We start from the raw sequence: 12508 nt of genomic DNA, 5'->3' as shown, positions 1-12508 counted from the left end.
AGCCAGGATTCAAATCAGCTTGGCCGACTTTCCCTGAAGTGGTTTGTTTGATTCCTGTCCGTGGCTCGTTGTCACTTTTTTTGGGCTGTTGCCTTGACCCGAGAGCAGAGCTGATTATTGAAGCGAGCTGCTCAGGTTCAGTTCTGTCACTCAATAACCAGCTCGGTAAGCAAACGACACACAACTGTCCTGCCCCAGAAGAGAGTTGGCTCCCAGATGTCCCAGTAGACTGACAGACAAACATCAGAGGCATGATCACCGACTCTTTTATGAGCCTGACCCACCATCGCTGCCCCTCCCCCTCCCCCACCTCTTCGGCCACCACCGCTGCCCCCGGTCTATGGTCCCCCCCCCCACCTCCACCACCCACTCCCCTGCATGAACACGGCCTTTTGTTTGCGGAGGCAAGCATCTGAGGAATGTGTTGTGATTGCGCAGGGCCTTCTTGAAAACACAGATGTTCCCTTTGTGGTTTGGCCCAAAGTGAGTTGGTATTATGCGTGAGGAATTATAAACTAACACTGCAGCTGGATATGAATGGAGACACGCGATGATTGTAGCCTTTTTACTTGAAGAGCTGCCGCCTCACATGACCAATAATAAGCGCCGTCTGTACACAGGACTTCTTTCATGCCGTTAGTCCTCACTGTCATCACGCTGACGTCGGCCTCTCGATCCTCAAGCCGCCGTAATGCTCCGACTGCGCCAGTCTGGCACCGGTAGTCCTGGCTCGATCAGCTAAATCTGTGTCTCAGGCCATTAATCACTGAAACGCTTCACAAAAATACAATCCACTTTAACGCTTTCTTCTTAGTCCATTTGTATTGAGGTTTCCATGAATGTTCTCTGCCTAATCGAATTCAGGATGAGAGGGTTGTTTCAAGAGAACACGCATACGGAAACACGTTGATGTAGATAAAGACAGCTGCTGTCTGTTTGTAGTTGTGTGTGTGTGTGTGTGTGTGTGTGAAGTTTGAGCCCATCGGAAGTGACTCTGCTCTCCGTGTTGAGCCGACGGTTCCGTTGCGAGTGTTTCCTGGACGTGATAAAAGGCCACCTGGCTTATAGACAAATAAAGGTGATTCAGAGATGACGGCCTCTCCCTCGGCACGCTTTAATAGAGCAACGCAAAATGCTTTGCATGTTGTTTTGTGTCGGGTCACGCACGCCTCCTGGTGTCAGGGAAATTAGCAGGCCGATGATGAATTCATTCTCTTGACATTTTAACACCAACGTTTGTGTCTTTTCTGCAGCGGCTGAAGGATGAGATCGCAGAAGTGACGAGTGAGATCGAGAACTTGGGATCCACTGAGGAGAGGTAAGGAAAAAGGGATCTGATGCCGCCCCCCCTCCCTAAAGACACACATGTCCCTCTCTGTTTTGCCTAAATTGGCTTCCTAAGTCTGCCGTCTATTAACTTAGCAAATTAAACTGTCAATTATTCATGTTTGATGGGCAGGTCCGCCTCTCCCATCCCACCGAAAAAACGCTTCCCAAATTGGCTCTGCTTTTAAGGCAGTTTTAAATGTTTCATCAGGCGCACCCCCGATGATGGGAGGCCTCATTGAATAATGCAGTGGGTGTACAGGCAGAGGCGGACAATGCACGGTCCCCGGGCGGGGAGGAGGGAGGGCTGATGTTTGGTCTACTCAAGTGGATAAGGGATCCCATCAGCTGCCGAATAATCTTTCTTGGATCTAAAAAGCCCATTACGAGGTCGCAGCACCTTCTTGTGATCAGAGCTCGCTTCCATCCATTTCTTGAATAAAGGACACGCAGCTCGTGCTGCTGTCGAGTGTTGATTCCGAGAGGAATGTTTGCTGCCAGTGAATCAGTGGGAAGAAGCGGTGACCTCTCACCATGTGGTGACGGCGGACTCTTTTGAGTGAACTTTGACCCCCTGAATAACTTGAGTCCTGAGAAATGAGACGTTCCCATATGCGTGATGTTAAAACGCTTAATCAACGCTTTGTCGTCAATGTAGAGGGGGGAGGGGGGGGGGGGGGAGAAGCTGGCCTCTGCCCAACAAATGAAAAATGTTGATGGAAATGAATGAAAATCAATATAATCAAATCAAAACATTCAGTTTTTCAGACGAAAGAAGCAATTTGAAGACATTGACTTGAGTTCAGGGAAATTGTGATTGGTATTTATTGTATTTATAACATTTTATCGACCAAATGCTTGAAAAAAAGACTGATTAATCAATAAAGAAACAGCTCTTTTGTTCACGACTCCAACAATAATCTACTCCCTTGTGTTTCAGGAAAAACATGCAGAGAAATAAACAGGTGGCCATGGGGCGCAAGAAATTTAACATGGACCCCAAAAAGGTAGGTGGAAGACACCGTTGTGATTCTTCAGAAACGGTCATTTGTCCCACATGTTCTCTGAAGCAGGAAGTAACCCGGGGCCCCGTCTCTCTCTCTTCAGGGGATCCAGTTCCTGATCGAGAACGACTTGCTGAAGAACACCAGCGACGACATCGCTCAATTCCTCTACAAGGGCGAGGGCCTCAACAAAACGGCCATCGGGGATTACCTCGGAGAGAGGTCAGGATGAAGACTTTCCCCTCTTATCGAACCGTCACGACTCACCAGCACACATCCACGTGCTTGATAAAAGCACGGAGTAGCGAGTGCATGTTTTCCGTATTGCCGTTTCCTCTCGGTTAGGCCCACGCCCATCCTTCTCGGATTGTTGGTCCCACGTTTAGAGCGTTCTCTCGTGACGATGTCCGTTACTCAACAGCCTCCATCTGTCTTTGATTGTCTTACTCATTCTCATTCATAAGATCAAGAGACTCACTGCTCGGGAATGCACGCGTTTGAGGGCAGTTACAGATTTCACTCGAGAGCTGAGAGCGCCCTCGGCACGGCCAGCGCATAACACAGGAAATGGTGTTAGGCCTGATGTACATTACGCACCGCTCAGGGACTACAGTCAGAGTGTGGTCTTTGAGGTCAAACCAGGAAATGGAGTTCTGGCCGTTGATGGATGCTCCTCGTTTCATTGTTATCTAGCTCTCCGAGTGTTCTTGATTCCGTAAGGAGGGGCCGGAGCAGCAGCAGCGCGAGAGCCTTGAGACGCGATTGGTCACTCGTCCACTGGGAACGCTGGTGACTGGATACGACTCTTGTCAGCGAGAGCCCCTCAGAGCCTCCACATGGTCCCACAGGGCAGATCATTTACTCTGAAGGCCGGGAATGATGTCATGATGGAGATCAGAGGATGAATTAAAGGGAGGTGGTGGGTGTTTGATGGGAGTACGCAGCGTGTCACAGACCTCGGTCCTCAGACACGCTCCTGATGGGGACTACTTTTCAAATGAGGCAGTGATCAAACTTTTAGGAAGAGCTTCTAAATGAGCATCCGCCAAATAAATCCTTAAAATCCACTTTTATAGATTTCATTGGAGGTTATGATCTTTTTTGAGCTTCAACACTTGGACGACTAATCCATCAACAAAAATGTATTTATTATTAACACTTTTTAATGGATTGAATAATGATTTTTAAAGGGGAACTCTACCGATTTCACGCGTTTTAGTGTGTTTACAGGTGTTGGGGAGTATAACTACATGTATTTTGTATTTTTTAACTGTCCCTCGTGAGTCTACGTTATCAGAGTGCAGTGCTAAATTGGTGATCCTGTCTTCTCATTGTGAGCATTCTGCTGCTTTTCTTTGTCTTGTATGATGAGGCAGTTGAGATTCTTTTGGTTTTGAACTGGGGTCGGACCAAACTAGAAATTAATTTTGGTCATTTTGGGCTTGTGATGGACATTATTGACCATTTTCTGACGTTTTATAGAACAAACAATTGTTTGAAATGCTTACCAAGAAGCCATGTTGCCATGTTTTGTCTCCTGTAGAGATGACTTCAATCTCGAAGTCCTTCACGCCTTTGTGGAGCTTCATGAGTTCACAGACCTCAACCTGGTTCAGGCCCTAAGGTAAGACAGCATCTCCCCAGGAGCGAGCATCTTCAGGTCTCACCAAGTCCTTGACTGGACCCTCTGAGCTTTGCCCCGCCCCTTTTTTAAATGTAAATCATGTGTGATACAGTAAATTTTTTAAGGGTCTCCTGAAGATGCTTTTCATCGTGGACGTGAGTCTGTTGCTGACTAATGACCGTTGTGTCCCCTGACAGACAGTTCCTGTGGAGTTTTCGGCTACCGGGAGAAGCTCAGAAGATCGACCGAATGATGGAGTCCTTCGCTCAGCGCTACTGCCGGTGCAACCCTGGCGTTTTCCAGTCCACAGGTAGCGCCGTCACGCCATAAAAAGCCCAAAAGCTGTGAATGTGTGCGCAGTGAAACAAAGGACAAAATGACTTCCGTTTGTCTTCTGCCTCAATAGTTGGTTGATAAAAAGTCTGAAGTAGCTAATAACTAGTTGTAACTCTCTGTTGGACTCCCTGGAGCACTTAGTTTTCCATCTCGCACTGAGATCTAATGGCGCGCCGAAGGAAATGGCATCTCAACTGCTTTGTTTAGCAGACGGAAAGTCTGCTGATGTGAACCGTGCTCTGGAAGGGTGTCTGGCATTTGGGAAACAATGCCCACAGCAGACAGCCGCCTGCCTCTAACATGGATGCAGATGGATGTGAATAATGCATGATGTCTTCTCAACAGCCTAACGGGCCGGATAAAGTGCTGCTGCGTCAGCCGCGTGCTGGCCACGCCGTCTTTTAGAAAACACACACGCACACACAGATCAAAGTGCTTATCCAGAAACACACACGCGTACTTAGCTGCCCACTCGCAGCCATTCACTCCCACCCACCCACCCACTCTCCTCTCTGTTTGACTGTGGTCCCCTAAGTGCAGTCCTTTCAGCTCGGCTCATTTACATTCATATTTAAACACTGAATTAAACACTGGCAGAAGTTTTATGGTAAACAGCAACCTATGTCTCATCCCTCTCGTGTGTGTGTGTGTGTGTGTGATCTTGTTTGTTTGTGTGTGTGTGTGTGTTACAGACACCTGTTACATCCTCTCGTTTGCCATCATCATGCTGAACACCAGCCTCCACAACCCGAATGTGAAGGACAAGCCTTCTGTGGAACGATTCATCTCCATGAACAGAGGAATCAACGATGGAGGAGACTTACCCGAGGACCTGCTCAGGGTCAGTACGGCTTTAAAACTCAGTTATTTCTCTCCTCGTGAGGGATTTCTCCTCAAACCTGCTCTGGATTCACAGTCAACTATTTTATTTATTTTTTTGTTGTAGAATCTGTACGACAGCATCAAGAATGAGCCTTTCAAAATCCCCGAGGACGACGGCAACGACCTCACACACACCTTCTTCAACCCAGACAGAGAGGGCTGGCTGCTAAAACTGGGTGAGTGGATGGGGGGGGAGAGATACATGAACACAGTTATTTGGGCTCATGATGATCTTCCCAAAAATAATGGTGCTCTCATCAGTGCTGATAGTTTACCTCGTGTTGTGTTTTCACAGCAGCTCATATTGGTAAATGATCTCAAGGCGGCACAAAGTGAGGTCAATAACCTGTGTGTGTGTGTGTGTGTGTGGCTAGGTTTGTACACACTCCACTCGAGACATCTGAAGACATCTCTGCCGGCTTTCATGTATCATGAATGTGGCCATGAGACATGTGGAGGCCTTTGCAATATTTATGACGGAGCATATTCATACGCTGACATGCAAGCACGCGCACAAATACTTAGTAAAAATTTAGTAGGTTTTGTAAATAAAGTGTATGCACACACATAATGCACATACACGTCAGTTTGATCCTGATTTTAATGGAGATGTGAAACTCCCAGCAGGCCTTGGAATTTTGTAGCAAAGTTAGTGTTAAAAATTCGATTTTTAGCCGTGTTTCTTGACATTTTAAGGGCCTTTTTGTCCTGACCTCTTGCTAAATTCTGACTTGAACACATGTTCCGACACACACACGTACCTGTATCGTTACAAGTGTTTCACAGGACGTCAGCTGTTACTCTCACTGGTCACGCAATCGCTCTACAAGCAGAAAAGCACAACCCTGGTCCCTTGAACTCTTCATCCTCTTGTTTCCTCTGAGATCTCTCTCTGTTGTACAGATTCACAATGAATTTAATAAAAACAAAAAAGCCTGAATGTTAGAAGTATAATTGAGTCTTCCAATCGCTGTGAATCTTTACAACAAACTTCACCAAGAAAGGGAAGAATGACTCTCTCTCTCCAATGACTCCAAGTTGGCAGATTTGAGTAACTCAATCAGGGTGGAAGGTAAATTGCTGGATGCAACAGAAATGGACCGAAGTGGAGGCGATATTTCATGTAGTGCTTTACAGTGACAATGAGTAGAACTCCCCCATGTGGGCTGGTGTAATAACAGCAGGTGGAAAGCCTGTTCACCCTCATTGCAAAAATCCAGAAAATGAAAGCTGTAAAGCAGTGCATCAAAGCCTCCCTGGAACCAGATTAACAGGACTGTGGTGCAATAATTCCTTATCATTTAATTTTAATTTTTTTTTGTTTTCTTTTCCTCTTCGTTTGTTTGTTCCCATGATTTTGGCTGTTGTCTTTCCTCAGGAGGTATGTACACCTGCTCTTCCCAAACGCTAGTCCATCTCTCAGCTCTCGGGTGCTTTTGGTGGTCCGCCATGCTTTTGTTGTCTTCCTCATTTTTTTTTATACGTTCACGCAGGTTGTTTTGTCTGTTTTTTTTTTTCGTCTCTCCATTGAATCATTTGAACTCCAGATGTTTGTCTGTCATTGAGCTGGTGGTTGGTCCACTCTCTTTTATCTCTGTGGGCTCGGGGGAGCCGGCGCTTTGTGACCGCTCCACTGAGCAGTTTGACCTTTTTTTTTCCTCTCTATGCTGCGGTGGTCATTCTCTTTGATCTCTTGTTCCTTTTTTTTTTGGAAGCTGCATTATACCTTTTTTTCCATACAGAGAACACAACAAAGGGATTGTTTGCTTGACTCTCCAAATTGATCATGAACCCATTTACCTATTGGCTACTTGTTGTTTGCTCTCTGGTCGCATGGAAAGGGAATACTGCACCTTTTCCACAGCGTGGCTCTGCTCTCCTTATCTGATGCTGTAAATGGATCTGAAGGGTAACGGTGTGGTGCTGGACCGGACTGTGGGAGAGAAGCGTGGGCAGAGGAGTGTGCCCAAAGGGGTTCAGGGGCTGGTTTAACAAACAAAAAGAGAATCTGTTCATAAGTCATCCTGTTGAGGTAAATCATTTACAAAAAGGACTCAGAAAACTATCAACAACTAGATATGACTTCTTCCCTCTGAACGTCTACTTGCCCAGCCTCCCACACAGTCCCGTCTTGCATGGGCGACCCCCCCCCCCCCCCCGGCTCAGCTCCACTCCGGCCCAGCACCGTCCCACACATCTCTGCAACAATCCGCTGGGACGTCCCGCCTCGTCCCAGACATTCTTGCACGGGGAGGAGGTCCCCGCTCTCTCTCTTTTTTTTTTTTTTTTTTTCTTGGGAGTGACGGGAACACACGTTGACCACGAAACCGCTCGCACAACCTCCAAAACAACCCAATCGACTCTCGAGCCAGTCAGCTGTGTGATTCTGCCATCGCGTCTCGTGTTTTCTGTTTGTCTGCTTCTCTGTTGCAACACACTGACGGGTGGAGATGGCGAGAGGGGCTTCTCCACCTCTGCCCGTCGAGTGAAGCGTGTGTCGATGGCGTCTGTAGAGTATAACAAGCGTAGGCTGAAGTGTTTGACCTGTCATGGCATCTTGTGATACGATGGCATATCATATAATACAGTGCTACCGCTGTTATATGACAATACACGTGTGTTCTACATGTCTGTATATAAACCTCCTCACAGCCTCCTCTATCCCGGTAGGTGGGGTTCACGTAGCTTCTTTCTATCACTGGTGGTGGGATAGTCTAGACAAGGCTTAGGTCTGTGTGTCATGGTCTCACTGGACACTGCTCCTATATGAACGAGAAGTTACTTAACAAAGCCAAAACAGGAAATTCAAGTCTGAGATGGCTGTAGAGAATCCCAGCATAGCTCCAGGCGCTGGGCTTCTTGCCGCTCTTCATTTGGTTGGCATCCCATCTTCCCAGCGTGAGAGGGGCCATCTGCTACTGTGATGGGGTTTCCCCTCACAGGAAGTATGGGTGACAAAGGGGGGTCAGAGGTCAGCTACAGACCAGCGGGGTACAAAGTTAACTAGAGAGCCCCCCCCCCCACTGGGCCTGAAAGAGAACTTTAATCCTGTTTACCCCTCGTATAGTCATCGGAGGGCTTAAACTAAACCAAAGAGAGTAACTAGAAGAGAGGTACACATGTGTCTATGTATATAAACCTCCATAGATGTGTACACCGTCTATCGATCCACCTGAGTCAGACAAGAGTTTAATATGGCGTCAATGAACTTGGCCTGGACCGGTCATTAAAATGTTGGTAAGAAAAGTAGCTGAAAGCATTCAACACATACAAGGCGAATTGAATAAGTAGTTCTAAAGGCTATGCGGCTGTGGTGAAGGCGAGCGCATGGTGCGACGGTGGATCAGGGTGATAGCGGGATGTTCTGGGTAAAAGGAGTCCTGTGGAGCCGTCATCTGTCTGTCTGCCCATACATCTGTCTGCCTGTCCGCTGCTCGACCCGGTGCTTCGGTGCTCGTTTCTCTCTCTCTTTTTCTTTCCTCTTGCCGAGCCTCTCTGACGCCGGCTGTTTGCTCCACAGGGGGACGAGTTAAAACCTGGAAGAGGAGGTGGTTCATCCTCACAGACAACTGTCTGTACTACTTTGAATACACCACAGTGAGTACAGCTCACTTTTCTCAGGCCGCCCAGAGAATCATCTGCGCCCTCTGCACACCGTCTCTCACATATTTCAATATTTGTCCAGGACAAAGAGCCCAGAGGAATCATCCCACTGGAGAACCTGAGCATCAAGGAGGTGGAGGATAAGAAGCCTGTGAGTACAGCTCCCTCTACGGGTTCCTCCTGGGATTACACTCGCAGTAATTGACTGCTTGATAGGCAGTTGCATTTACACACACAACCATATTAGCTGCCAGTAACTTACTCACCACATTATATGAAGCAGTATATGAACACTGTGCCATAAAGAGGGATTTCGTGAGCTAATATTTTATTGCCTTTTTGATGAATACAGTTATTCTTGTCTTGGCATCACTTCTAACCTGCATCCTCTTCACTGCTGCAGAACTGCTTCGAGCTTTTCATTCCCGACAACAAGGACCAGGTGATAAAAGCGTGCAAGACCGAGGCTGACGGACGCGTGGTGGAGGGCAACCACACCTTCTACCGCATCTCGGCCCCCACTGCTGAGGAGAAAGAGGAATGGATGAACAGCATCAAGTAAATGTTTTTCTCCTTCACTCAGCACAAGGGTTGGAAACTCCACATTCAAATTGCAGTAATTAACTCGAGACATAAGTATCTTTGCCTCACGGCTCTCCCAGCATGCCTCCTCTTCATCTCTCCTCCATGGTTGTAGATTATCCAGAGCACTTCCTTCTGAGTACGTCAAAAAAAAACTGTCTGGTATTGCAGACGTTATTTCTACAACCTGATTGGACTTAAATCACACACGTTCACGCATAAATTACAATAAAAACTGAAAAAGGGATCCCTACTTTCATGCAAATGCACCACGTGTAACATCGCATAACAAGTGCAGCAATTTGCACACTTGCACCGCTTCGCTCACTGACGTTGTCCTTTGCATCTGTTCCCACAGAGCCGCCATCAGCAGGGACCCCTTTTACGAAATGCTGGCAGCCAGGAAGAAGAAGGTGTCGTCCATGAAGAGGCACTAGAGGTGCTCAGCACTCCAGATGTTGCACTTGACAGAGCAGAAGGGGGTCCCGGCGTCCGCAGACGCCGAGGCTGAGGTCTGCCTCAGACCTCTCCGGGGGATTTCTCTGGGATACATACTAGGACTGGCTTTGGGCTCCTACAGGCCAGAACAACGGGAAGCATGCCGGGGTTTCTAGATGAGAGTCGTGGCCGAAGCGTCTTCTTAACCCGTCTCTCTTTCTCCGTCAGCTTCGTGTGCTCTCTGTCTATGAGGTCGTAAAGGAAAGCTCGCTGTGTATCTCTGCAAAATCCTCTTTGAAGATGCTTTAAAAAAAACTAACACAATTCCCATACACATTGTGCACACACATACACGTACACACCATGCAAACACTCATGCCGCTCCCCAGTAGCAGACGTCGTTTTAAACTCAGCAGGTCTGACCAAGTGTGGCACTTCAACCAAAATGTTCCTCGCTTTTCAAAAAGAGAAGACCTTTTCTGATGTGCTTTAATGCGTTACGGTAATACGTGTCTATTTTTACAGCTTTAAATGTCAATTCCTCTTAAAGTCTTGTTTGTTTGCTTTTGTAGAAAATGAAAGGTCTCGCGTGGGAGGGAGGGTTTGATTCGCCAACGTTTGTTATTTTATAGAAAAAAGAAAAGAAAAACTTGAAAATAAAAGTTGCCACTCAGGAGATTGTTACGATGTTCTGAAACTTTCCGTGTCGCCGTTGACGAGGATTCTGTTCACAACACGACGGCCATGTGAGGCACGAAAGCCTCGCCCGTGTCCCAAACTGAACTGCTTTTGTAAATGTGACGCGGCTGCAGACGGAGGTGTCTGCTGGTCTGGACGGGGTCTCCGTGTTTGATCTCCACCGTTCATTTCCTGAAGGTCCTGGAGATGCATCCTGGGGATTAGAGTCCTTTTAAAGGGAGGAGTGTTCATCACCCTGGGCTTCTTTTTGAGGTCTGAGGTTGTCTGGAAATTAGAACTAGTGGCCCCCTTTTTATTTTCTCCTCCCATACATTTTCTCTTATTTTGTTTATAAAGACAAAACCACTTCCTGTTACTCCATTTCGTTGTTAGGGAAGGTTACGTCACTGCTGCACGGTGCCTGGCACTCGAGATGAAATGTGATGAGAAAAGCTGCTGGTTAGCGATGGTAATTCACAGTTTTCTTCTCCCGGTCAAACATTTAATATTTGGTTTCCTGCCTTTTTAATTAGTTTTCTTTGTAGAGGGTTACCTATTTAAAGGTAAAACAATGTCATTTCCAGCCGTCGGCCCGACCTCATTGATAGTTGTACTGTGTGCTTCAGGTTGTTTATATTATAAGACATAATATATGACATATTGTTGTAGAGAAGAATGGGCTGTCCCCGTCTCAGGATCCAAAGTGTGACGTGAAACAACACAGAACTACTAGTCGTCTGAGGAATGCACTGTGGTCAACCAAACGATGGAGGTCAGGATGGATGGTTGGTCACACCGAAGCAGTGACGCGTCATTTTGTCAGATGGCAACAAAAAAAACCGAAACTGCGTTGAGGTACAATTTTTGCAAACGCAGCCCTGAGTTGTTCATCGTTTCTACTCTGGTCTACAGTCTCTCATCTGTGGCTGCTGGTCTCTATCCTCACTCTGCTCCTCTCAGCGCACTGATCCTACAGAAACACGGAAGAATGCAAAACAATCATAATTCTCGACAGTATTGGTTTATTTATCAGAGTTGTACATACTTAAATGTATAGTAGGTATTTTGTCCTCATTTTGTTTCTTATTAGTTGTGCCATTTTCTTTTGGTATTCTGTTCAATGTTTGATTTGAGGTTTGTATCATTGCCATTTAATCAAGCTAAAATAAAGACAACTTTATCCCAACGCTGGCTGTGAGTCTTTTAAACTGCACGTCAACGTCCGCTCATGTTACAGTCGTACAGTAACTCCAGCAGGTGGCGGTATGTGATAAGCACTGTGAGGGATCCTGCTTAATGTTAATGACTACAGCAAACAAGGCAGTTTAACATGTATGTTTTTTTCTGCCTATTAATTACAGCAGAATTAGTCATGTCCAATCAATCACAAATTAGATTATGGGTTGGGTGAGGCCAGCATGCTGTATGCCCATGAATACTGAATACTACTTTCACTTGAAATTGAATCATTCCCGCTCTGTTTTGACAGTGCACAACTTTCCAGAGTTTGAATTATTTCAACCACATTTACCGTCTTTGAAAAAAAAAAAAAAAAAAATCTGTTTCTGTTTCAATCCAGCCTTTATTTACAGCTTCATAACATTTCGTATCGTTTCACAAGCTTTCTTTTAAAGTATTTATGGCACAACTGTCGAGGCAGCAGGGAGAGGTCGATATTTACAAGTGAATGTGTATCATATTAAATGATGCCTGGAAAAGCAATCAATAGAAATGACTTCTTCTCAATGGAAGAAACCGACTGAAATGCAGTTGAAAATACACGCGCACGTGCATCTTTGTCTACTGAGCCTCTCTCGGATATTGCGGGTTATATTGAATTACTTTATGAAAAATATTTTCCCTTGATGTTTTCATTCCTGCAGTCTGCACACATTTACAGACTGACATTGAAAGCAGTTTGGGCTAAAAGCACTTTGTAGCACAAATCGGCTTCAGTCACCATTGCATATTCACAGTTAATGCTTAATTGCACAGATGCATGCATTGTAGTTGCAGAGGCCCCTGGGTAATGCTG

General features: G+C 46.2%; 1 protein-coding gene across 4 annotated transcripts in view; it reads left to right on the top strand.

Annotated features, from left to right (window-relative positions):
* Positions 1 to 11660, top strand: part of cyth1a (cytohesin 1a) — a 34984-nt gene extending 23324 nt beyond the window's left edge. For 2 of the 4 annotated variants that reach the window (XM_079282642.1, XM_079282643.1), the window contains exons 3-13: positions 1254 to 1318; positions 2267 to 2333; positions 2434 to 2552; positions 3874 to 3954; positions 4152 to 4264; positions 4983 to 5131; positions 5237 to 5349; positions 8691 to 8769; positions 8858 to 8926; positions 9179 to 9333; positions 9716 to 11660. In XM_079282642.1, the coding sequence (XP_079138768.1) occupies positions 1254 to 1318; positions 2267 to 2333; positions 2434 to 2552; positions 3874 to 3954; positions 4152 to 4264; positions 4983 to 5131; positions 5237 to 5349; positions 8691 to 8769; positions 8858 to 8926; positions 9179 to 9333; positions 9716 to 9794 (1089 nt within the window). In that variant the 3' untranslated portion in view covers positions 9795 to 11660. The remainder of the gene's footprint in view (positions 1 to 1253; positions 1319 to 2266; positions 2334 to 2433; positions 2553 to 3873; positions 3955 to 4151; positions 4265 to 4982; positions 5132 to 5236; positions 5350 to 8690; positions 8770 to 8857; positions 8927 to 9178; positions 9334 to 9715) is intronic. The other 2 variants (XM_079282640.1, XM_079282641.1) reach the window with 1 other exon arrangement.
* Positions 11661 to 12508: the final 848 nt, after the last annotated feature.

The sequence above is a fragment of the Melanostigma gelatinosum genome (genome assembly GCF_949748355.1).
Source record: "Melanostigma gelatinosum genome assembly, chromosome: 13".
Taxonomy (NCBI): Eukaryota; Metazoa; Chordata; class Actinopteri; order Perciformes; family Zoarcidae; genus Melanostigma; species Melanostigma gelatinosum.
This window is presented reverse-complemented; position numbering and strand designations above follow the sequence as displayed.